Consider the following 26,661-nt stretch of genomic DNA (forward strand, 5'->3'; position numbering starts at 1 on the left):
GGAAGAAGAAACTTGTATAGGAAAGGGCTACGACAGTATAGCAGCATTGGGGGGCTGAGGAAAGAGGTATCAGTGAGGGTAAGTAGCTGGAGGGATCAAAGGGGGAAATGATAATTGAGAGTGACTGCTTTCTGGATGAGTGAGCAGCAATTTCACAGGGAATGGCAGAAGTAATCCTGGAGGGTAGAATGCAGCAACCACAAGACTGAGAGAGAAAGGACAGGTGGAATCACCACCATGCTGTACCTGTGAGTATCAGAATGCTGAAAGAAAAGGCACAGAATTACATGGTAGAGTATTCTGAGATTTTTAGGACCAAAGACATCGTTTTATTTAACCTTTTTTTAAAGTATAATTTTAAAATTTTTTTTAAATGATACCATCTGGAAAAAAGTGACACTGTCAGAATGTCAGCAGGTGCAACCATTTCCTCTCATTTGGTGATCCCAAGGAAACTCTTTCCTCCCTAGGTATCACCTCTTCTCCTTCTACTGAGTGGAAATCCCCCCCCCAGTAGTGAAAATGGTGGAATTCTCACTTCACAACATATTATAACAACTTTAGAAAGTCATAATCCCCCTCTATACCTGCTGTGGTTGCAGTAATTAGTAATTGTCTGTCTGGTTTGGTACATGCCTCTTGGCTCTAAAGAGAAGTCAGGCAGAGAGGCAGACTTAGAAATGGCAGCTTATTTGGTTGAATGTCTTGGTGACAAATAGGCAAAGTCCTTTGGCATCATCTTTTGGCCACAGCCCAAGGCATTCTCTGGTGGCTGCAAAGAATGCAGTGAAATGGATCTTGAATTGGTCTCCATCTGTCTAAACATTCCATCTAAATGCCTTTTTGTTCGAACCCAGTGCCATGCTGCATTTGAGACATCCAGCATATTTGGGATCTTTGTAACCCTTCTTGAGGCAGATGTGTTAAAATGGGGATCATCCACGGAAAAATGAATGACCAGTTCCAAAAAACAAAAACCACCATCTCACCTTTAAAAAGTAGTTGCTTTATGAGGATATAATATTTCTGTAGTGCTCTCTGCAATTATGAATGACATCTTCATTCTTCAACCATCTGGGGGTGTGAAAGCAAATGCATCTGTGTTGTCCAAATTGGTTGAGAAAAACGGAGGACAGTTATTGCTCTCTCTCTCTCTGTGTGTGTGTGTGTGAGAGAGAGAGAGAGGGGGGGGATTCTTTCTCTTTCAGCCTCCTCAACACCTTGCCTCTCCATTCTTAGTTTTATTTGATTATATACACCCCACCCCACATTCCAGTAAATTTCATTCAGCACAAGGGATCGCAGTATTGGATGTTGAATTTCATTAAGTTCGTCTGTGAGTGCAAAGCAAGCAGAATTGTCCCTTGAGGAAACAAGGGGAGAAAGATAAGCGTACGTTTGTCTAAACCAGGTCTCACGTTCTTTCCAGCCTCTTTTTATCCACTCCTCCTACTTCCCTGCAACCCCTTTACTGGGATCTTGACTTACTTTGGCAGATAGCTGCGTATGTAATAGGGTTGCTATGGAAACAGGATCCAGCACACTGTGCTCTATCTCTCTGTTCTTCCTGTCTTTCCTATCCCACTCTCCTCTTCTCTTTCTGAAGCCTGTTGCCATGGAAAAACTTAAAATCTACCCCCCCCCCCCAAAAAAAAATTAAATAAATTTCAGGTCTCTCTACACCTTTTTTGCAGTTGTTTAAAAGTTTTTGTGTGTGTTGTGTGCCTTCAAGTCATTTCCGACTTATGGCGACCCTAAGCTGAGCCTATTCTGGGGTTTTCTTGGCAAGATTTGTTCAGAGGAGGTTTGCCATTGCTTTTCCCTGAGGCTGAGAGCATGTGACTTGTCCAAGTCACCCAGTGGGTTTCATGTCCTCACTGGGTGACACTGGTATCCAGAGTTGTAGTCCATCATTCAAACCACTGCGCCAAGCTGGCACTTTACATTAACTGTTTAATTGGTAGGAAAGATATTTTCCTCCTTAAGAATAACATCTACTGAAAATTGGACAGTAGGCTTGGTACTTGAATTCTGAAGTCTTCATGGTGGGAAGAACTTGAATGTGTGTTTGTGTGTAAGTACATGTGGGCATGCAAGTATGTGTGTGTGTGTGTGTGTGTGAAATTTAGTAAAAAGCAGGAATTACCCAAGCTACAAAAACATTGATATCAATTTGTCATAAAAATGGGGGCTGTTGTAGACACCACTGAATCAATGCACAGATTGAGAGGTGGTGCAAAGGATGGAAAGGTGAAATGCAGCTTTTTAATTATGTGAAATTGTGTCCATTAGGCCTGGCCTCTCATTAGCTGGAGTGAGGCATCCATGTCATAGAGTAGATTTTGAAGATTGTTAAAGGGCAACCAATTATTAGCCATTTTTTTGTATTTTTAGTGACAGAGAAAGAGAGAGAGGCTTGTGAGATTTTCTGTCCTGCATGTCAAGTAACTTGGCTAGTTCTGAGTACTGTGTAGCTTGGCTTGGGTGGGCATAAGTTATCATTTGCTGTTCCTCCTCAGGCAGCAAAATGTCATAGGTTGTGATTGTGGCTGTGTGTTTTAGCCAACATGTCCCAAGAGGCATCATGGGTGAGACTGTGAAGAAGTTGGATATATGAGTGCATGGGTTGTGGTTGTTGTTGTTGTTAGCCTTCAAGTTGTTTCTGACTTATGGCAATCCTGAGCTGAACCTATTGTGATGTTTTCTTGACAAGATTTGTTCAGAGGTTGTTTACGATTGCTTTCCCCTGACGCTGAGAGCATGTAACTTGCTTAAGATCACCCAGTGGGTTTCACTGGTCGAGCTGGGAATTGAACCCTGGTCTGCAAAGTCAAAATCCCACACTCAAACCACTACACCATGCACATGGCACAGCTAGTAGCCAAAGCTCTTGGGCCAGCCTTCGTAGTCAGTGTAATATTCCTCTTGCTATGAAACTCTCGAGGAACACATACTGTGTTTTCACTGTTCCTGGGAAGGATGAAAGTCTCTTCACAGGTAAATTTCAAGCCTGCCTTTGAAGCTCAGTGTCATTTTGTTGTTCCTTTATGAACAGTCCATGTTTCTGACCTTGCTTCATGCATCCATCTATGTTGTATCCTCAAACTACCCACTCCTTCTTTTGGGACTAGAAAGACTTGATAGTTGGATAATGTCATAAATAGCATTAAGGCATTTGTTAGAAGAGAAATTGATTTGTTCGAGCTGAGGCAAGTAATGAAATGAGCTATTAGAGGGTGGACAAGGAAGGCAAAGTAGGATGATGATGATCTTAATAGAAGGGCGGTGAAGATTAACATACATGGAGAAATAACAGTAGTTCAGGTGCTTCTGGTGGTGAGGAATTGCTGATTGTCCCAAATACAATAATTGTAATTTAAATACTCATGACAATGAGAATAGTAGTTGCAAATTATTAGGGACAGATGTGATGAGGCAGCAGAACCTGGTGAAAAAGAAACTCTGCAATGATTATGCCTGTAATTCCCCAGGATGTTGCAGCTGGGTTTGAATTCTGTTATTTCATTTCTGCTACTGAGAAACATCTTGAAGATGTGCTTTGTCTTCATAACACAACAAATTATTTTGTCTCTTTTTATCTTTTCATCATCCCTCTCATAGTTTCTCTCTCTCTCTCTCTCTCTCTCACACACACACACACACACACACACACACACACACACACACATGTCTGTCATTTAACTTGTATTATGAACCGTGTTAAAAGAGGTATAGAAATCTTACAAATCCATACTATTAAATTAAGTCATTGTGATATGTAGTCTCATTTTATTGCTTCTGTAGGTACTGTGCCCTCTTGCAAGGTGAACTGTGAAAGTGTTGTTTCATGAAAATGAAAAAGAACTTGAAGGAAGTTTGGAGATGTAGTTTGGTTAGGAAAGGGTAAACAGATTAAATGCAAAGTAATTTCAGAAGCATTAAAGAATATGTTTCTATGGAAACATCAACCCACAAAGGGAGAAGAGGGGAGAGAGACAGAATGGTAGAAGAAGAATAAAGAAAATGGGTGTGTGTGTGAGAGAAAGGAGGAACAGCCATGTTCATACCTACATGTAACAATGTCAAATGATTATCTGTTCCTTTTAATTGACTCCCTATTGAAAAATGCATTTGACACTGACACTGTTTAACCTTGTGGTTAAAAGAAGGGATTGAACCAGCTTTAACAAACTGAAACAATGCCTCAAGCTGCTTTGTTTGTGACTCTTTTCAGATCTGAATCATGGATCATGCCCTCTTTTTAAAGTCTGTATGTATTCTTGATGCCACAGTATCTTAATCTTTTAGCAGAAACCCCATTATATTGTTATTCCATTGTTGGAATTTAATCTAGCATTGAGGTGGCATACTAGGATTTGTGCCATTCTGATGGGTACTAATACTCCATCCATCCAATTCTGAGGATCTTTGGAGAAGTCCCAGGAATAACAGTGTTGGCACATTTCTCTGCTTTTTATTGTGACAGTAAAAACTTCTCCAGAGATTAACAATTTACATTGGGTATACATCTTCATGTCTGCAGTTGCTACAAAGATCTATTTCACAATATATATCAACATTGTATATGCCATACCTAATTGCATTTCCCTACCCAGAGGTACCTTAGTCAAACAGATGTTGTGTTGTTGTTTCACTTGTGATACTATGTTTACTTTTAATTTGTAATATGTGAACACCCTCAAGTTTCCCTAGGGAATTGTAGGAACATATGATTATAACTACAGTAGATGCCTTATTACCTGTTGGTTCTTTGGCACTTATCATAGAGATTTGTTCTTTGCAGATATGAATAATCACAATTTACACTCTGCTATATAGTATAATGTAATATCTTGGTTCTAAAGACAAATGCTAAACCAACATCATGCAGAAAAAGAATGTGAAGAAGACAGAATTTAAAGATAATATGAAAAATAGATTTACACTATTAAGCCTAATTACCCAGGAGCCAGATCCTGGATGGAAACAGGGACATTGACAGGGAGTAATGCAAAAAGACACTGTCTGTAGCCAAAAAGAAAGAGAAGCCTCAGTGGATGACAGATGAAACTCTTCAAGCAGTTAAACACAGATGAGAAGGACAAGGTGACAGAAGTAGTCAGAAATCTGCAAACATATACTGGATAATGTAGTGCACCAAAGAATCAATACAGAAAAATAGAAGATGAAAACAAAAAAGGAAGAACAAGAGATCTCTTCCACAAGATCTGAAAAATCAAAGGGAAATTTAAACTAAGAGTGGCATACGGCAGGGAAACACATTATATGATCAAGTAGAAATAAAAAAAAACAGTAATAAATATGAAATAAAAAGATAAAAGAAATAAAAGGATGACAGATTTGTTTAAGGAAAAACCATTTGAAGATGAACCTCCCAGTTTGAGAACGTGAAGTAGAAGCTGCACTCAGAGCACAGGATCAGATGGCAAACCAATAGAGCTAATTCAGTCTACTAAGACAGAATCTACTCTAGTTTTAATGAAAATCTCTCAGCAAATATGAAAAGCAAAAGAAAGGCCCACACATTGGAAACACTCAATATACATTCTAGTTTCAAAGAAAGGGGACACCAAGGATTGGAGTAATCACATGAATCATAGAGTTGGAAGGGACCACAAAGGTCATCAAGTCCAACCCCCTGCCATGCAGGAACTCACAATCAAAGCACCCTTGACAGATGGCCACCCAGCCTCTGTTTAAAAACCTTCAAAGAAGGAGATTCCACCACACTCCAAGGGAGTGTGTTCCACTGTCAAACAGCTCTTACTGAATATTGTATTAGTTTCTCATGCAATCAAAGTGATGTCCAAAAGTCTACATTAAAGATGTTTAACGTATATGCAATGAGACATGCCAGATGTCCAAGCAGGATTCAGGAAAGGAAGAGGCACTAGGCATCATACTGCAAACATACATTGGATAATGTAGTGCACCAAAGAATTTCAAAAGAAAATCAGTTTGTGCTTTGTTTGTATAGATCATGAAAAACTATGGATCTCTTTTAAAGAAACTCTGGTGGCACAGTGGTTAAATGCCAGTACTGCAGCCAAAATGTTGTGAGTTTGTTCCTGCAGGACCCTAGGTTGACTCAGCCTTCCATCCTTCCGTAGGTCAGTAAAATGAGTACCCAACTTGTTGGGGGCAATTGGCTAACACATTGTAAATTACTTATAGAGTACTTAGCACTATAAAGCAGTATAGTGCTAAGTACAGTGTTACTGCTATTAGTATTGCTGAACAAATGGGTGTGACACAGCATTTGACTGGCCTATTATATAACCTGTACTCAAGACAGCAGGCAGCTATTAGAACAGAATACAGAGAAACAGAATCGCTTCTAATTGGCAAAGAGGTCAGACAAGCCTGCATTTTATCACCCTCTCTGTTCATTCTGTATGCTGAACATATCATGCACAAATAGACTCAGGGGAAGCAGGTGTGAAAACTGGAGGGAGGAATACGAAAAATTAAGATATGCAGATGATACCATACAGTGTGCCCGTGTTATACGTGGCGCGCTATATGTGGCTTTGAGCTTACACGCTCAAGCTGCAGGGAGCATGTGGGGTGCAAGGGGGGTGCATCCCATTCAGATGAATGGGGTGCGCACCCCTGCACCAACACACACATGGGCCCCATTCAAGTGAATGGGGCTCCAACATAGGCGGAATTCACCTTACACTGGGGGGTCTGGAACGGATCCCTTGCGTAAGACAAGGGTCCACTGTACTACAGAAAATAGCAATAGAAAAATGATTACTGAAGAAAGTCAAGGAAGAAAGTGAAAGGACAAGTTTACAACTGAATATTAATTAAACAAAACTAATAATCACAGATGATTTGCATAACTAAAGTAAATGATGAAGATATTGAAATAGTTCAGAACTGTCCACTTAATTATTAATCAGAATGGAGACTGCAGTTAAGAAATGAGAAAAATACTAGGACTTGAAAGGGCAGCTATGAAGGAGCTAGACAAAAATCCTGAAGTGTAAAGATATATCACTGAATACTAAAGTAAGGATTGTCCATGCCATCATATTTCCCATTTCTGTGTATGGTATGATAGGAAGGAATCAACTGATTTGAAATGTGGTGCTGGAGAAGAGTTCTATGGATGCCGTGGACTCTGGAAAAGACCATCATCTTTTGGCCATATCATGAGAAGGCATGACTCACTAGAAAAGACAGTAATGATCAAGGAAGCTATGGCTCTGGGACTGCAAGGGCAGTTGATGATAGGGTGGCTTATCAGTCTCCCAGCCATGGGGTCACCAGAAGTTGACATCAAATTGACAACAGTTAACAACAACAAACATTTTGGTGACATTATACAGATTAGGAAAGTGGGTCCCAGGATGCATTCACTTCCCAGTTTGGTGCATTGGAAAAAGGTCTGTTTTGGCTCAAACTGATTTTGGATTTCTTTGATTTTAAAGCCAATCTGCTTCAAAAATCCAGACAAACCTGCTTCCCCTTGAGTATTGGAAATCCTATAAGAAGGCTATAATTTTTCTCTTTTTCAGAACTGAATGAAATATTCAGGCACAGGACCCTGTTCGGAGGGATTGATCTTGCCAAATTGCAGATGAAAAATGGGTTGGATGGCTTACTATGCTTCTTTGAAGTTTCATTAAAAAAAAAAAAAGAGATGGGACTGGCAATATTTAATTTTTTTTGACAGAACTGGAGTAGGTTTGCATGCATAGTTCCCTCTTACAAATCAAAGCTACATTTCTGATTGGTAGGTGTAAGGATTTTTGGGTAAGGCAGCCTTTCCATATGGAGACAGCCAGAAAAAGATGGGCATTCCCGTGAGCTCCTTGTAGACTATTTTTTCTGAAATGGCAAACAGCATACAGTTACAATGTTGATATAACAGTTCATGCAATAGAGAGTGGGTATTTGGGTGTTTTGCTTTGTTTATACAGTTTTGGATCCCTCCGTGTAAGTAAAAATCCGCATGTGCTGGAGCCCCATTAGAAGTAATGGAGCTCGTGCCCACAGCGTGCACCCCATTACTTCTTTTGGACCTCGCGAAGGGCTTTTCCAGTGTGGCTTTCAGCGTATGGTGAAATGTAAAATGTAAAATGCAGGCGCACTTTATGCCATCTTTCTCCCAGAGTGGGACCAATGGTCTTTGAAAATACGCTACTGAAAAATGAAAATGATGTAGGGAGAAAAAAGCAGCAAAGTTTTGGAAGGATAGGGAGCTGTGGAAGGATAGGATAGGCTAGGGAGCTGTGATACTTGAAAACTACTCTAAGTTAAGCATGGAAAATGGCCATTTCCTGTTCCCATCTTTGCTCCCTAACAAAGCACAATATTTTCAAAGGTGTTTACAAAATGTGCCCTAGGAATAAAATGCTCTCCCTACCCCTAAGCATTTCACAGAAATGAAACCTAAAACACAATTGTCATGAGGTTCAGTCTTTGTCTGGCTCTGGTGCACATCACTAATACAGAACCTTCTAATCTCTCTAAGACTTATTTCTACACCTGCTTTGTGGCAGTTTAGAAAGCATATTATAAAATGTCAGTATCTAATGCACTGCATCATGGAGTACCTGATCATACCAGTTCTGCCTTGTCAGGCTGTACAAAAATTACTCTTCTCTTCTTTCCCCACAGTCATGACAAGCGGATCCTTTTTCTACATTTTCAGGCAATAGAACTGTCTAGATCCCTTGCTTATGTCAAATTCTAGGTTGCTGCTGTTGTGCTGTGCCCTATGCTACTCATGGGGTATTTGCCTCTTGGAGTCTCCCAAGTGTCAACCCCCTCCCTGTTTTCCCTTGTCTTCCTGTTTGAGAAACAACATAAAGTCATGTTGTGGTGGTACTTAAGAAAGATTGAATATTTGAAACATTTTGCTCCAAGTACAATCTGCTATACTAAATTTATTGGAAAACACTGGAAGTGTCCAGAGAGATGAGTGATATGGTTGAAAAAATAGTTTGTTTAACCTCTGAAGTAAGAGGCATCTTAGTCTTTTGCACCCAAAACAACAAAAATCTTCTGGTATATATTTTTGTTAGGTATATTCATTTCATCAGGTGTAGGTTATGCTTGTAATTTACTGCTTCCACTTCCACCTCCTCCTGTTCTTACAGGAAAAGAACCACATTCATCCATATATTGTTCAGTATTTTCCATAAATTGTACTTGACACTTCCCAGATGTTCTCCCCAAATAACCAGATGTGGCTGCATCTCTCATCTGTACAATCCATCCACCGTGGAGGAGCTGACATGGCAGAAGAATGCTGGTGGAGAGTGGGGTGGGCAGGTGGGGTGAGTGATACAAGTTTTGGCAGTTCAACTGTGATAAGCACCAGAGCACTGGGAGGCTTATGTGAAGCTTAAGTGAATTCTCTTTAATCTCTTGGGTCTCAGAATGTCCTTCCTATCTCATGAGAACAGGCTGTTATGAGAATTTTCAGTGTACAGTTGGGACTGAAGTAATCCCGCATGTCAGGCCCTTATGAGGATTCTATGGCAACAATAGATGTAAGAGGAAAGGGTGGAACTGTTAATTGTAGAACTGAGGTATGGTCAACAAGCTGAGCCACGAAAGAAGGCAATTCTTTTTTGTTACCTTGCTCTTCCTGCTGTCATTTCTAATTAGGATGCCTCTACCAATTTTTCTCCTTGTTCTCCAAAATGCCTTTGTTTCCACTGCTTTATATATATTGCCAAGAACACTGATTTTTCCCTCTTTCCTCTTGCTCCTTTTATTTATATGTCATGTTCTACTGGTTTGCAGTTAGAGATGACCTCCCTGATACTTATACTGGAACAATTGAGATGAGGGAGAGAAAGTTTTGCCTGCATTAGAGAAATGTCCAGCATTGGAATAATAAGCATGTTATTTTCATAGCGGCAGCTCTTGGGTGCAGCAGCTACTTAAAGAACATCTCTCTCTTCTTTGTCTCCACGTGAGTGTGAATATCTGTGAGGGGGACATCTTCCTGGCTGAACTGGAGCTGCTTTCAAATCACTTTGCTTAATACCATGGTAGGCATACTCCAGACAAATATCCTAGGTGATGCTCAAATTGTTCTTATTCATATTTATCTCATTACAAAAATTAATCAATGTAAACTGGTATAATTGCTCTTCTGTAGTATCTGATAAAGGCCCAATTAGACTTTTGTGACTGAAATTATGTTCCCCAGGGCCCCCCCCCCCACTTTTTATTGTTGTTTGAATGGATTTCTGCATGCATACCATTGTCCATAGATTTGGCGATTTATAGATCTCATGATCTGCCTCTTCAATTAATAATGGATATTCCCCATATATTGAGCTGTTCTTTCTTTGCTATCTTTTCATTCAATGGTTGATTTGTGGTGTCATACAGTATGGCATATATCTGCCATATTCTTTCAGTCCATTGGTACAGCTAGGCCAATAATGTCTAGTTAGAACTGTAAAAGCTTTCTAAGATCTTAGGCAGAGATCTTAGCATATATTCTATTCAACAAAAGATATTTCAGAAGTTGAATTTGAGATATTACTGTAGCAGGGATGGCAACTTGTGGCATTCCAAATGTTCCTGGACCGTAGCTCCCAGTATCCCTTACCATTAGCTGTGCTAAGTAGGACTGATAGGAATTGCAGTCCAACAGTATGGAGTTTATCAGACGTGAGTTTTTGGCGATTTTTCCTGCCTATCGCGCAATGTTAGCGTCACCAGCGTTGTGCAATAACATGAAAGCGCGATGTTCTTCCAGACGCCATCCCGTTGCGCAACACTCCCGTAGTTTTAGCATCATTCCTCCCCTTTTTGGGCATTACGGGAAAAAAGGGAAGTCAGGCCTTTGTCTCCCGTTATCCTTGCGAATGTGTTGCGAAATGGTTAGGTGTGGTAGGCAGCAACGCAACGCAATGCAAAAGTTACTGATTGCAAAGTTCCCATGATACTGGGCTGCTTTTTCACCCCATTCCCTTCCGGTGGCCTTCCTTTTTCAGGACAACCCGGGGGGGGGGGTTGCTCTGTCCTTCATGAACACCTAGGAGGCTGCAAATTTAAGGGACCCCTAAAGGTAATCCATTCCAGCCCCATTCCTCTGCCCTGCAAGAACACCTAGGAGGCTGCAAATGTAAGGGGCCCCTAAGGGTCATCCATTGCAGCCCCATTCTTCTGCCCCGCATGAACTCCGAGAAGGCTAGGAATTGAAGGGGCCTCCAGGGGTCATCCATTCCAGCCCCATTCTTCTGCCCTGCATGAACTCCAAGGAGGTTAGGAATTGAAGGGGTCCCCAAGGGTCATCCATTCCAGCCCCATTCTTCTGCCCCACATGAACTCCGAGGAGGCTAGGAATTGAAGGGGCCCCCAGGGGTCATCCATTCCAGCCCCATTCTTCTGCCCCGCATGAAACAGGAAACTGGAAGGGGCTTCTCCCCTTTCCCCTCTCCCCCCCCGGAAGCACAAAGGTCAGGATGCCACCAAAACCTCCAAGGAGCATGCGCAAATACCTTGATGCGAAATGTTCAAGACAAAATGAAGGCGCTGGTGTAGTAAAAAGTTCCGCTATGCATGGTTTCGCATCACGCAAATAGCAACTTTTGCGCAATTGTAGCACTAACATAACATTACGGGGGAATGATGGAAAAGCAAGCAATGTGGTAGAACATTGCGTTATAGGGTCATTGTGCAATGTTTGTTTCACTTCCTTAGCAGAATTGAGGGTCCAAAACCTCGCGTCTGATAAACTTGTATATAAAGGGTCATAAGATGCCCACTTTTCTTCTACCAACAAAACCTATACCTTACACTGTTAAATGATGGCTGTTTCCCAAATGTACGTTTTCATCTAACTTCCCACTCCCTTTCAAGTATTTTATAATTCATGCAATATCATAAAGTACTACTAAAGCCTCCTGGGAAAATCTTCCTGATTCAGCAACAAAAGGAGCGTGATCAGGTGAGCATACCAGCAGCTTACCAGTCACTGAGGCAACTGAATGGATGTGGAGAAAGAATCACAAGAAAAATTAGAAGTACAGAAGCTCTGTTGCTCAGGACAGGAGGATGCTTCTCCTCATGTCTGGAGAGTCATATGTACAGCAACAGTCCCTCTGGTCTACATGTAAGACCCTGAACAAAGTTGATGAGTTGGTGATTCCATGGACAACTATGGCAAAACATCCTTCAGCCGTGAGCAAGGTGATTGCTCTACCAAGGAAGAAGCTGAACATCACCACTTAACCTTCTCTTTTCCAAGCTAAACATACCCAGCTCCTTAAGCAACACGCGAGGGCATGTTGGCTTTCTCAAGACTGGCTCTGCAGCTCCTAGCCTTGGATGTCTGCCCCTCTCATCCTAGCCCAAAGTCTCCCTTCAGAATTCCTCCTTTGGAATTGGAGGGACTGGATGGTTCCTCAGGTGATTTCACTGTAGATTAGTGTGTGTGTGTTAGTTTTGTGTTTTTTTAATGGCAAGCATGATCACCCTTTGATTTAGGGTTAAAGAAGATAGAGTTAACAAAATAAAAAGAGAATTAATGTGTTTATTTTATTAATGTAAAGGTAAAGGCAGTCCCTTGAAATGAATGTCTAGTTGTAACTGACTGTAGGGGGTGGTGCTTATCTCTGTTACTAAGCTGAAGTGCCAGTGTTGTCTGTAGACTACTCCGGTGGTCATGTGGCCAGCATGACTGCACCAAACACTATTACCTTTCCATCAAAGTGGTACCTATTTATCTACTTGCATTTGCAGGTTTTCGAACTGCCAGGTTGGCAGAAGCTGGGTCTAGTGACCAGAGCCCACCCCATCATACAGCACAAGGGCCTCAAACTGCCAGCCTTCCAATATTCCAGTCATCAGAATTGGCATCTTAAACCACCAAGCCTCTGCATCCCCAATATTCAGCCTTGAAGGTCACTGAGAACTATGTATATGGTTCTCACAGGCCCTTTTGCATGCAGGGTTTAGATTAAGGAAGCAGCTGAGACAGGAGTTCTGGGGAGGTGGGAAGAAGGAATTGGGAAAGTTCAAGCTTCTTCCCCACTTCAAAATGCCCATTAATTTGCCATATACATTTCTTCTCTCTTTCTCCCACTGTTTCCCACACAGCCCTATTGTGCATTACATGGGCATTTGTTCCTGCAGCTGCAGGTTATCTCCACTCCTTGGTGTCTCTGTTGAGTACAGCCACAGAGCAACAAAGGCAGGCTTGCAGTGAGGAGACTGAAAGCCAATGATAGAACTGAACAAGAATTTTATATCAACCACCCTTTCTGTGGAAGATTCATCCTGCATGGGCTTATTTTCTTTTATAAGGACAGGTTCTTGTTTGTAATATTATATGAAGACACAAGTGTGTTTGTATGTGTGTAGTGTGTAGTTTTCAGTCTAGCAGGTAGCAAAACACATTGAAGAAAACAAGGTAATGTTTCAGTGAGGGAACATGTTTAAATATTTGATGTGTACATATTTTCCCAAAGAATTAGTGAATTCATTTACTCTCTGAAGCAGTGTCGTGCCAAATTGGGAGACTAAATCCCATCAGTGAAGTGTGAAACAGCTTTGAGCACAGAGCAGGGCATATCCCTCTGAATTCAAGGCTCAACTCATTCCCACTCATTATTAGCATTGTTTCTAATCAGGGCATGTTAATATTTGTGCTGACCCTTGGCTTTAAACAAATAAATGAGCGATCATTGCAAAGGATCCCTTGCTGAGTTCTGTGTATACTGTATCTTGTTCAGTGTAGGCTATGTTGAAAAATCCCATGATCTGATGACTCCTGAGAGGTGTGAAGGAGTTTTTGCTATTGATATTTTTTCTACATTATTCTTGTTTAAATACTGTTTTTTATAAACTGAAACACAATTGAAACAGTGTTGTTAAAATATGTCGAAATATGGGTACATCTTAAGTCATGATAATAAAAGATTGATGCCAGCTTTTAAAATCTTCAGTTTTCCAACATCAAAGATGGAGGGTGCTTGGCAAAAGACACATTTTATTCTGTCTAAAGATCTCCTGGATAGACAAACTGCTCAGGAGTGGTGGGAAAAGAAGTGTTCCAGTGTTCATTTTAGTGGAAATAAAGACAAAGAATTGGATCGATGTCAGCATTACAGAAGATATGAAACCAGCTTTAAATGCTGGACAACCAATTCTGATTGATTCCCTAGGTTTCTAGAACAGGGAAGGTTGAATACAGTCCTGTAGATATGGGATGTTGAGCTACTCAGTTTCTCCTGTGATCTTATCTCAGGATATATCCAACTGTAATATCCATGATATAGTTTATATTGAAAATGTCAAAAGGGATTTTGAAGTTATGAACTCTAAGTCTAGTGTATTAAAATTAAAACAGCTGACTGAAGGGAAGCCTCTTTGTGAAAATTAATTTTCGTTCCTGTTAAACATCATTTTACTCAGGACAGATTTTAAAGTATGGGATTTTTTTTGTATAGTCCAGCAAATTTTATAACAATTTCACCTTTGTGTTTATGGATCAAGCTGGACTGAATATATTTCATACTACCTCTTGTATTGACCTTTATATAGTTCACCAGAGGTAGGTTTCTTTTTTCCTTTCAGCCAATGAGATTACTTCGATGAGATCATTTCAATGAGATTCAGCTGATGGCTGAATGATGCAGATAGGTTTGGCACTAATAGAAAAGTTTTATATTGCATTAGCAGGAAGACAATTAAGAGCTATTTTTCAAACTTGCAGTAGTATTAACTGCCAAGAGAATTTCTTAACTTAAACACAGTGTTTTTAAAGTTTGGTGATTTCTCTTAAAACAAATGTGTAATGACACTTTCTTGTTCATTAGCACTAGACAAAACACAGAGATGAGAGAGAGAGAGAGAGAGAGAGAGAGAGAGAGAGAGAGAGAGAGAATTCTAATTTAATTCACAATTCTCATATAAACTATGACGTATACACTTCCTTGTCAATCTTGAATGCTGTTTAGAACAGAATATGCCATTTATCTATAAACCCAACAATTTGTTTAGTAGATTACCAATATTTTGCATATATGTGTGTGTGTGTATGAGTTTTAGTGTAACAACTTCAAGCTCAGACAGAATCAGATTTGCTACAACTTCTGAAGACATATAGAAATTGAGTTCTGCAGACATAATAAGTCTCATAATACTGGAATATTTTAATCTGCTTCATTGGCACTGAATTTAGCACAGAAATTGTAAACCTACTTGGCTTATTACTAGCACTATAAATTTATTGAATATAAACTTGTGTCCCATATCATTATTTCATTTTTAAAATGTTAGACACATCTAAGTAATAAATACCTTAAATGTAAGAAAGGAGCATTTCATAAATATGTAATTTATGATTATTAATGGGTTCCCATTCAGAAGTTTTCTTTGGCAAAAGCTGTTATTTTTAGATACCTACCATTACATTAAAAAAACACCATATGTCATATATAGCTAATATCTTAAAAAGAAAATTCCAATATATTGGCATCATAAATCTTTCTTTTCCTAATCATGTGCCTGTTCCACTGAAATTAGTGTGATTTACTTCTGATTCAGAGACATGAAGATTGGTTCAGTTTTCGTCATGGTGATACTTCATTTTCCTCCACCCTTCCCATTTTGTTATTCATAATCTCTATTATGTTTTTTTTAAATAATGTATTGTTTTGATCCAGGGGTGACCTTCTATGAATCAAAGGGCTCATTGAAAAACTGCAGGGGGTCACAACTGGGGCTTTTGGCCCTGGTACTCCATCTGAGGCCTCATTTGTTCCTGGAGGCCCCATCTTACTGTTTTGCAGAGAAGAGGTTGTACAAGTGTACATACATGCAGGTGTGTGTGTGTATATATACCTACACTGAAGAATGGTGGAGTTTTTAACTTCACCCCCATCTGACCTATCCTGTACAAGATCACTGGGAGGGAGGGTTACTGAGAGTAGGTGAGGCTTCTACATTAGTGGTACAGAAGCAGAGGTGTTGGCTGTTCTGTGCTCATAAGGTGGGAATGTTTCCCTTCTTTTGCTTCCAACAACCTCCATAGCCATTCTTGCTTTTGTATTGCCATTAATTGCCTAGAAACAGCAATAGCAGCCCCTTCTGGGTTACCGGAAGGAGAGTGGAAATGAGCATCTTTTTTGCCCCTGTGTTCCAGTCACAGCAAAAGCAGTAATCTTGGCAGTGCTGTTGATGGCAGTGTGCTACTATAGTGTATTTCAGCTGTGACAAGCGGGAGTTATGGAACCTCACAACAATGCTTGAGGGTGAACTGCAACCCCTGGGCCATAGTTTGTGTACTCCAACATTAGTGGAATTGATCGAAATCCTGCAGATGGTTTCCCTGGAGGATTTCAGTGTCACTATCATATCATTTGGGAAGGTCTGTCAGCTCTCCAGAGCAGTTTTTCAGAAGCTTTGTAGGCTGCAGGATGAACGAGTTGACAAAATCTTCTCTCCCCCTCTTCCTACAGCAGGAACATCCTGTAAATTGAGTTCTGCTCCTGGGAACACTGTGTCTAACCCAGGAATACAAATAAATAAAATATAGAAATGCAAGATAAAAAATTTTACATTTGTAGAAAAATGTGTTTTAATTCGTGAATAAATATTTCCAGGTTTGATAAAAAATAATGTCTCTGGTTTTGATGAAATGTCTCTCTTCATTCATTCTAGTATCAGTTTTGACATATTGAATTCAAATGTTACACACTTGAGTGGTGGAGTAAGTTTATTTTCCATAATAGAATTTATACAGGATTCGAAGACAGATTTTTTTTTTGTGGGATGGAAATACTTTCTAGGCAAAATTATGGCTAAGTAAGAATTTTCATAAGGTGCATAGGATTGCAAACTTGGGGTGAAACAGACGGACCAAATAAAATGGCTTCCACCGGCTTTGGTGGTGGAGAGTTTAGATGACGCATGCCTCCAAAGTGGGCAGAAATTGGATTGAAGCTGTGCTCCGGGGCTAAAACCCAGATCAAAAAGAAGCCAGGTAGGTCCAACTTAGTCTGGAAAATGCACACCTTCAACCCTGCATATAAATGCCCTGATGCAAGAGCAGTTCCGAAGGAACCATTCATCCTAAGCCTAACCCGCATATAAATCTACTGCTGCAGGTGTGCTTTAAAAAAGGACAGAGCCAGCGTAAAGAAGTGGTCGGGGCAGCAGTGTAAAAAAGTGAAAGTGTGACATCTCCAATGGATATAACTACAACATACACAAACCAGACAATCCAAGACAGGGCATGGGGTGAAGGGGTGGTAGTGAAAGGGGCATGTAAGGGGGACATGATTGTGCTTTGCCAGTATTTTACTGGGCACACCAATGCTCTGATGCCCTGTACTGGTGGAGGATTGCAGGTGCGGTTGTGTGGCCAATTAAAGGAGTGGCCATCCAATGGGATGACATCTAGGTAGCAGGCAATCACAAGTGGTGTGTTTGTGTGACAGTTCACATGCATAGTGGGGAGGCAACAAAAAAATTAGTGAAAGGCATGGTTTGATATCGCATGTGAGCTCAAGCAGTGCGCATTAGGGTCACTTTGGCAGCAGCCGTTGTGGACAGTGGAGTTTTGACCTGCTTCTGGAAAATGCAGGTTCCAGCTGCTTTCTCCGGCCTGTCTGTTCTGACCCTTTGTGTTGTTATTTGAGATACATGTATATATATATGTGCAATATGTGTGTATGTTTATTAATCACTGTTTGAAAATTATTTTGTATGAGCTATTCATAAATAAATGAAAAAAGAAAATCAAAAGAAAAGAGTAATTGGGAATGTAGTGCGCACCTTGAGTTCTCTGAAGTATATAATTTCATCTGTGTCAGACAAAAGATAGAACTGCTGGAATGTTTCCCCATATATTTCCAAAAACATACACTGTAGGTAATGGTGTTATAAAAATTTGGCATAGGGCACTGAAGAAAATTTCACATCAGCAAAGTTTCTTTCAAGAAATGGGTAATGACTCCTTGGCCTCTTTTTTGTGTTATTTTCTAAAAAGTTTTTGTGTTTTCTGTTTTGCTCCTTTCTCTCCATCTATTTCTCCATTTACTTCCTGGCTGTACCAGACTGGCCATTAGTGTGTTTCCAGTATATGTTATACCCTAGTAGGAAAGACTTCTGGTATCCTTTTAGTGAAGCTATCAACACCCTGATTTGACTCCTTTCTCTCTTTCTCTCTTTCTAGGTACCTGATTAATGTCACCTTTGAAGGAAGGAATTTGTCTTTCAGTGAGGATGGCTACCAGATGCACCCCAAATTGGTTATCATCCTTCTGACGAAGTCAAGGACGTGGGACAGGGTAGGATATGTCTGCAACTCAGGCTAGAAATGGGGGGGGGGGGTAGGCAGGTAAAAGTTCCCCCACTTTCAGGAAAAAGATCTGGCTCTATATCTCAGTGGTTCATTTGGGGCAACCGATTAATTAGAAAGTTGATTTAGAAAGTAATTAGTTACAGTTATACTTTGATAGTCAGAAGTAATCAGTTGACTACTGACTACTGTTCTTCAAAAGTGACTAAAATAGTTAGGTTTTACAAACAACCACCAAATGTTACAAGTCACTGGGTGATGGTATGAAACATAACAAAATAGTGAAGTTACAAACATCTTGAAAATATACAAGTAATTAAAACAGTTGGAGAATGTCACAAAGGGATTAAAGTTACATTATTATTTTACAGTTGTAGTGTAATGTTGAGGCGAAATAGATGGCCAGAAACGAGTGGCCCCTGGGTGTGATTGGGCCGGAACTGCAGCGACTGCTTCGAAAGTGGGCTTCTGCCTATGGCCCCAAGCCACATGCCACAGGAGCTGATTAAAATAGCTCCTTTTTTTATTTGGTCCTTTGGACCAGATTGCAGCATTGGAGCAGCTTCTGGCCAGTTTCGGAGCATGTGTCATATAAACGCTATGCCCCCAAAGCAGCAGGAAGCCACTTCATTTAACCTGCTTGTTTCAGGCCTTAGTTATACATTACAAGTACTTATTTATTACAATTGACTCCTTATTTATAGCTAGTTATTTCCATGCTGTGTAATAAACATATGAGCACTTTCAGTTAAACACAGTTCATCATTCAGTTTTCACCACTGGCAGCTAGTGGCTTTCACATCAATAGGGCAGTGACTCCTCTCTGGTTTTTACTCAGAACTTTAAAGGAGCTATCTAAGGTGTTGATTCTATCCTCAAAATAGGCTCAACACCTAGGAAACCTCTTTTATCCTTTGGACCAAAATCTTGAACAGAGTCACTGTTCCTTTTCTGTGGAAGCCAACAGCCACCATTGATCTTTGGGTCAGTTTGCTTGAAGGCTGGCCCTTTCCCATTACATGGAAAGAAATGCAGGGTGCCTAATGATGTGGAAAAGAACAATCTCTTCCTGCACTGATAGATTTCTGCAATAAAGAAACAGGTGAGAGGGATACTGAGGAGGAATGTATAAGTTTTGTAGACTAGAGATTCTCCACTTCTAGTCTACAATGTCCACAGGTTTTCCTTTTATCCCCACCACATTATATCTTATTTATTTATTTTTATTTATTTTATTTATTTAAAGTATTTATACCCCACTCTTCAGCCAAAAGGCTATCAGAGCGGCTTACATTGTTTTAAATTAGACATTTTATATTGCAGACACTGCTGAAATGCAGTGTAGAGGGATGTTCTTTTTTTTTTTTCTTGACCAATCTTTCGTGAACATTACAGTGTTAGTTTTATAGTTGTATAGTATCAGTTATCACAGATACATTTACATTTCACATATAAACTCAACACAGAAGTGAGATATACAGCTAATATACATGATGTTGTGCTGGTAAGTAAAGCAGGATTAGTTCAGTTAAAACAGCTATGGAACTGTCAATCTTCTGTTAATGAGCATAAAATGACAAATGTTGATATTGCCATCTGCAATCATATGCCCACCTATCTGGGAATAAGACCCATTTGAACACAACTGGACTGACTACAGATTAATATGTACAAGATTGCACAAAAAGATCCAGTAAAGTTAGATTGTGAGTATGATCACCACATAGCACAGGAGAAATTTCAATTTCACTGAACTAGCTATATCAAGACCTGCCGATAAGGGGTCATCATCAGCAATACTCTGAGGTTAGTACAGTAATGTCATGGTACTTATGAAAACAAGCTACAAGATAAGATAAGACAGTCTTATCATGCCTGTTTTTGTATTCTAGATAACTTGCATGGCTCTGGTTGCTCATTTCATAAAATTCTGTGCTCCGGGATCTTGTCTTCTAGAAACATCCTTGTATTGAAAACCAGTTCGATACTTTCCGTGCAGTAATTTTACTATATTCAGGAGTATATCCTGAAAATGTATATAATTCCCCCCCCCCATATCCATGGGGGGGGGGGTTCTGTTCTGGATCCCCTCACAGATACAAAAACTTGCCCATTATTAAGATCCCATTGTTGCCAAATGGGGGCTCAGTGACGATTCAGTGACAGGAGAAGCGAGCCCCGACACCTCCATGATGATTTACTCAAAGGAGAAGCACATGGGGGGGGGGGGGTTGAATCCTGATCATGCTTCTTTCAAGATTTATGACTATTTCATGGCAATTTTTTCATGGGTAGGCCTCTTGTGTGAAAGAGTCCTGTGTTGGTGTGGTTGCGTGCTCATGCAGCCATTGTCTCCCCCAGATGAAAAGGTGGTTGAACAGAGAAGAGCTTTCCATGCAATCTTAGAGCTCTACTGGGCTAATAAAGGGAGATCATGATCTTCAAACAACTGGACCCAAGCTTTATAGGTCAAAACCAGTTAACTTAATTGTGCTCAGAAATTGACCGGCAGCCAGTGGAGCTGTTGCAACAAGAATGCTGTGTGATCCCTATAGCCAAATCCCATTAACAACCTGCTTCCCTTTGGGTCAACTGAAGTTTCTGAGTACTTTTGAAAGGCAGCCCCATGCAGAGTGCATTAGAGTAATCCAATTGCTATAGATACCACCAACATGTTCTTGCCAAATGAACAGTGAAATGCAACACCCCAAATCACATCTTCACAAAATCTGTTCTTGTAGAGCAGCTAAACAACTGTAGGATGGCTGTTTGAATAGCTTGGCAGTGGGTTTATTTGTTTGTGTTGCCCCAGAAAATATTTAAATTGGGAGGGGAGCAAGGACTTTGGAGGCTCCAAAGGGGATGAGGACAAAATGTATTGTATTACTTCATTTATGTCATTTATATGCCACATTTGTCACAGATTGGGACCCAAGGCAACTCACGAAAGGAGTAAATTAAAACCTGACAATGAAATATTAAAACAATTAAAACCATCTCATTAAAAGAGTATAAAATTATTTTAAAAGTATACAAAAATTAAAAAACACATAGCCAATTAAGAAGCCTCTCTCCAAGCAATTACATATTAAAAGCCTGCTGAAACAAAAAGGTCTTTGCTTCCTGGTGAAAGGAGAGCAGGGAGAAGGCCAGCCTAGCCTCCCATGGAAGGGAATGCTAGAGTTAATGAGAAGGATCTCTCTTCTGTCCTCACCAATTGAGCCTGTGATGGCAGTGGAACCAAGAGCAAACCCTTCCCTATAGATTTTGAGATTTTGGCAGGTTCACATAGGGAAATACGGGTTTTCAAATAGTCTGGACCTATATGACCTATTGACTACTTTTTAACCCACCCATGGTATCCTGTCTGTAGTCCAATACTACATTGATTGGAACCAGCCAACATAGCTATTGGCAAGTACATCATGGACAACAGTGGGCATCAGATTGCCTAGTCCTGATATAGCCTATAGCTAGTGAGGACAAATCTTTTATAGGCTAATCAATTGTTAGTTAACCTAGGCAGGTATATCCATACAGAGAAATATACTTTGTAAATGTGGGCCAAAAGCCTGTGAAATATATACATGTGCATACCCGTGGTTCCACACATGAGCTTACAGATACCGTTGGTTAATTTCTTGCATCTGAAGAAATGTATTGTAACCCATGAGCAACTATATCAGTATATATCTATTAGTCTTTAAGTTGTCATGAGCCTCTTGATGTATGCTGGTTGCAGAAATGTGGTCACTCATCTGCAATTTGTCACTATTGATAGATAAGGAATCAAAGCAAGGCATACAGAGCTGAGCAATGCATCATCAGCATATTGATGACAGCTCACACCTCTTTCTTGAGTAAACTCATTCTAGTAGCCTTGTGTATCTTTTAAAGGGAATGAATGACAGTAAGAATGACCCCCTCAATAAACACAGCGCAGACAAGTGGATAATGAGAGTCACTAGACAGCTACATCTTCTTGCTGTGATTTCCTTGGAAAGTGTGAAGAGAAGGAGGAAAGGAATTAGATGGTATTCTGTCCAGCCTTGCAATGTCATGTAGTCACTTGTGGCATGGATAGATTTAGTCTCACCAATAGATACATCTGATCCTTCTTTATCACTAAGTATATTGTAATTAGTATTAACCGAAGCTGAAACAATTTCATGGAATTATCTGAACCTATTGTGATAATCTCAGATACTGTAGCTCTTTACATCCTTCTTTTGGCATCCAAAATATAAATATAAATTAAAACAAAATACAAATAGAACTTCACTAGTTGCTTCCTTTTTGCCCACACACTTAACTTATCTTGATACATGCACACACGCACACACACGGGACATTGTCTCTCTATGCTTATTGGCCTTGTTCGTTGTATTTAATGGGACTTGCTCATCCATCGATTTTGGTATCTGTGGGGTAGGTGGTGGTTGGGATAGTCCTGGAACTAAACTCCAGTGAATACCAAGGACCCAGTATATTAAGAGGTGGAGAAAATTGATTTGTTGGGGGAGAGAACAGAATGTCTGGCAGTCAGCATGGATGACTGACTGGAACACAAGAGCCTCCACACTGCAACACTTTCTTGCAGGCACAGCTTCTAAGTAAATAAGTGAAGATCCTATTGGCCTTGTTCATATAACAAATGTATGATTTCATAATTTCTTCACAAAGTTGCCCATGCAGATCTTTTTTCCTAAATGTATGTGGGCACTCTTTCTGATACCAGAGCAAACGTCATGTGGAATAAGTTTCTTTATGCAGAGCACCAGCTGTACATACCTCCAGGATAACAGCATCAATAAATTTTAGGAATCTGTCATGATAATCCTGTTCCTGGGCTTTTTTTAACCATCTTAGAATGCAGTGGGATAGTATGAGTCTCTGCAGTAATCTATGAGACTTCAGTCTACGTAGATATGTTAAAATACAGCAGAGAGACATACAATTTCTATTTCCCATTTTTAAAAAATTGAACACTTCTATTACCTGCAGGTACACTCCTGCATCTAGATTCATGTGATGCATTGCACAGTTAATTATTAGAAGGACATAAATTGCTATTACTTCAATCTTAAAGTTACACACACTTTGTAACATTTAGAGCATTACAGCAGACTAAAAGAAATAAAGGTGTTCTTTTATTTCAGGAAATTCATGTTATATACAGTGTAGCTTCTTCTTGTTGTTGCTGTGTGCCTTCAAGTCATTTTTGACTTATGGCATTCCTAAGACAACCTTATCTCAGTGTTTTGTTGGCAAGATTTCTTCATATGAGGTTTGTCCTTGTCTCCCTCTGACTTTCCTAAAGTGGGCCCAGTGGATTTCCATTGCTGAGCAGGGATTTGAACCCTGGTCTCCAAAGTCATAGTCCAACACTCAAACCACTACACTGTGCTGGTTCTAGTGGTACAGCCCCTTAGTTGCAGTGCCTTTCTGTTGTACAATATACTCTTTCATGGATTTCTTATTACAGTGTGAATTCAGGCCAATACTGTCAGAGTGACACCTGTGACAACAGCAATCTTTGAGAACAGTTTTATTCCATTTTGCAAAGGTGCACTGCAGTGACCTCCACTTCCTTTGTGTGTTTTTTCAATTCCTTTCCAGTAGCTTGTTAAAATATCTGTTTGTGCCACAGTAACTAAAGAAACTTGTTCCTAGTTAGACATGGAATTTTTGTGAACTCAAGAACCTTTAGATTTCTGTCTGCTGCTATATTTGCTGAAAGTAGCCAAATCAGCCTGTGTTGACACTAGATCCTTATTTTCCCCTTTGTCAGCATGTGTCTTTTCTCTTTGCCTCAGCTCTGTTACTGGAAAGACTCAAGGCAAGCTCTCTAAATCAAAATAGAACCACCTTGTGTCTCTGCCTACAACTCCAATTTGGTTGGATCCAGACTATGGGGCTTGACTGACAGGTGGCTAAACACCCCGCCCCTTCCAGCCCCGGATTGCTGCCGCGGCAAACACACACCATGGCAACAATCCACTCCTCATCAGGAGCAAAAAGAAGCTGATATGAGCAGCTTCCTGGAAGGGGCGCCATAGTGGCACTTGCATGCCATGATGACACCCCTTCTGGCCAACGCTGATTGGGTGCTGTGACACCCATGCATCATAATGGTGTGCCCTATGTGGATGGGCATGCACCATAATGGTGCATGTGCACGGAACTAGAGCTCGGAGCATGTAAATGCTCCACCCTAGTTCAGCCCTAGTATGTAGTCAGGCTGGCACAAAGTACTTGTCTGTTCTGCCCCTTTGTTACAGAGCAATCTTGAGTGAAGTAAGGGCAGGGAAGTGAAAATATTCAGCAGCTCATTCACATTCCTGCCAGCTCATGCTAAATCATGCTAGTTCTGTATTTTGAGGACTAGGCATCTGCAGAACATCTTCAACAGCTCCTCTGATTCAGTTTGTTCCCTCACTGCTATTGTCACCAGCTGCTCCTGTTCCTCTTCCTCAGACTTTTGCTTGCTTGCCAGGTTGAGCTATATTGAGCAATCAAGTCATGGCAGCACTGTCCTTCTGCTGGTTGCTTTCTTGTTTGGTTCCCTTTTTAACTGGATTGATAGTAACTGTGGTCCTCATTTGGGTAGAGTTATATTTGCAGTATGAGGGAGGTAAACCTTCTTTGGAGAAAAATGTTGTTGTTGTTAACTGCTCTCCAGTCAACCTCAACTCATGGTGACCCTGTGGATAAGACATCAACAAAACATGACTGTGACCTTCCTAATTCAGTATAGCCACCTGGTGCATGGTCTTCCTCTCTACTACCCACAGCCTTTCCCAGAATTATAGTCTTTTCTCGTGAGTCATGCCTTCTCATAATATGGCCAAAGCATGATAGCCTCAATTTGATCATCTTGGCTTCTAGGTGTATTTCAGTCTTGATCTGTTCAAAGACTCATTTGTTTGTCTTTTTGGCTGTTCACGGTATCCTCAGTACTCTTCTCCAGTATCACATCTCAAATGAGTTTATTTTAATTTTATCCATGTTTTTCACTGTCCAGTTCTCATATCCATACATAGTGATGGCTTGGATGATTCTAACTTTAGTGCTCAATTGTATATCTTTGCTCTTTAAGATCTTGTCTAGTTCTTTCATCTCTGCCCCTCCCATTCCTAGTTTTATTCTGATCTCTTGACTACAATTTCTGTTTTGATCAATGTTTGATCCCAGGTACAAAAAATCTTTAACTATTTCGATTTCCTCATTATCTAGGATGAATTTATGTAGGTCCTCTGTGGTCAATATTTTTTTTCTTTAGAAGCAAATCTGCCTTTGCATTTTCTTCCTTGTCCTTCCTCAGTAATTGTTCCAAGTTCATGATGTTTTCCACTAGTATATGGTGTCATCCACATACTTAAACTGTTGATGTTCCTTCCTTCTATATTAACTACTTCTAAGTCTAGGCCTGCTCTTTGTATGAAGTTTTTTGTGTACAAGTTGAACAAGTATGAGGATAAAATGCAGAGTTTCCTGATCTCCTTGACAGTTGGGGAAAATTCTGTTTCTCCATATTCTATTCTAACAGTGGTCTCTTGTCCAGAGTATAGATTTCTCATCAGAACTATCAAGTGTAGTGAGACTCTTATGTCTTTGAGAGTGTTCCATAGCTTTTCGTGATCTATGCGGTCAAAGGCTTTGCTGTAGTCTATAAAGAATATTATGATTTTCTTTTGGAATTCCTTGGTACACTCCATTATCCATTGTATGTTTGCAGCATTGTCCCTAGTGCCTCTACCTATCCTAAACCCTCATAGTATCATAGAATCATAGTTGGAAGAGACTGCATGGGCCATCCAGTCCAACCCCCTGCCATGCAGGAAATCCAAATCAAAGCATCCCCAGCAGATGGCAATCTAGCCTCTGCTTAAAGAACTTCAAGGAAGGAGACTCCACTACACTCCGAGGGAGTGTGTTCCACTGTCGAACAGCACTTACTGTTAGGAAGTTCTTCCTAATGCTGAGGTGGAATTTCTTTTCCTGTAGCTTGCATCCATTGTTCCGGGTCCTGTTCTCTGGAGCAGCAGAAAACAAGCTTGCTCCCTCCTCAATATGACGCTATGGACCTCTGGGAATTTTGTCTCCATATGTGATTGAAGTCTGTATTGGAGAATTTTAAGCATAATTTTGTTTGAGTGGGAAATTAATGTTATGATTCTATAGTTTCTGCAGTCTTATATGTCTCCTTTTATGTGGATGAGGATGTAAATTGAGTGTTTCCAGTCTGCTGGCCATTGGTTTGTTTTCCATATTTGTTGGTATACTTTAGTTATACTTGCGTTGATTATGTATGTCTGAATTGTAGCAGTTCAGTTGGAATATGATCTGTT

At 40.2% G+C, this 26,661-nt stretch overlaps 1 protein-coding gene across 1 annotated transcript in view; it reads left to right on the forward strand.

Moving 5' to 3' along the window:
* GRIN2B (glutamate ionotropic receptor NMDA type subunit 2B) overlaps window positions 1-26,661 on the forward strand; it is a 327,364-nt gene that overhangs the window by 194,008 nt on the left and 106,695 nt on the right. Inside the window, exon 4 of the mRNA XM_089523788.1 lies at window positions 18,185-18,299. Within this exon, the coding sequence (XP_089379914.1) occupies window positions 18,185-18,299 (115 nt within the window). The remainder of the gene's footprint in view (window positions 1-18,184; window positions 18,300-26,661) is intronic.

Source organism: Sceloporus occidentalis, unplaced genomic scaffold, assembly GCF_023333645.1.
Source record: "Sceloporus occidentalis isolate IW3139 unplaced genomic scaffold, rSceOcc1.0.p SCAF_5, whole genome shotgun sequence".
Lineage (NCBI taxonomy): Eukaryota > Metazoa > Chordata > Lepidosauria > Squamata > Phrynosomatidae > Sceloporus > Sceloporus occidentalis.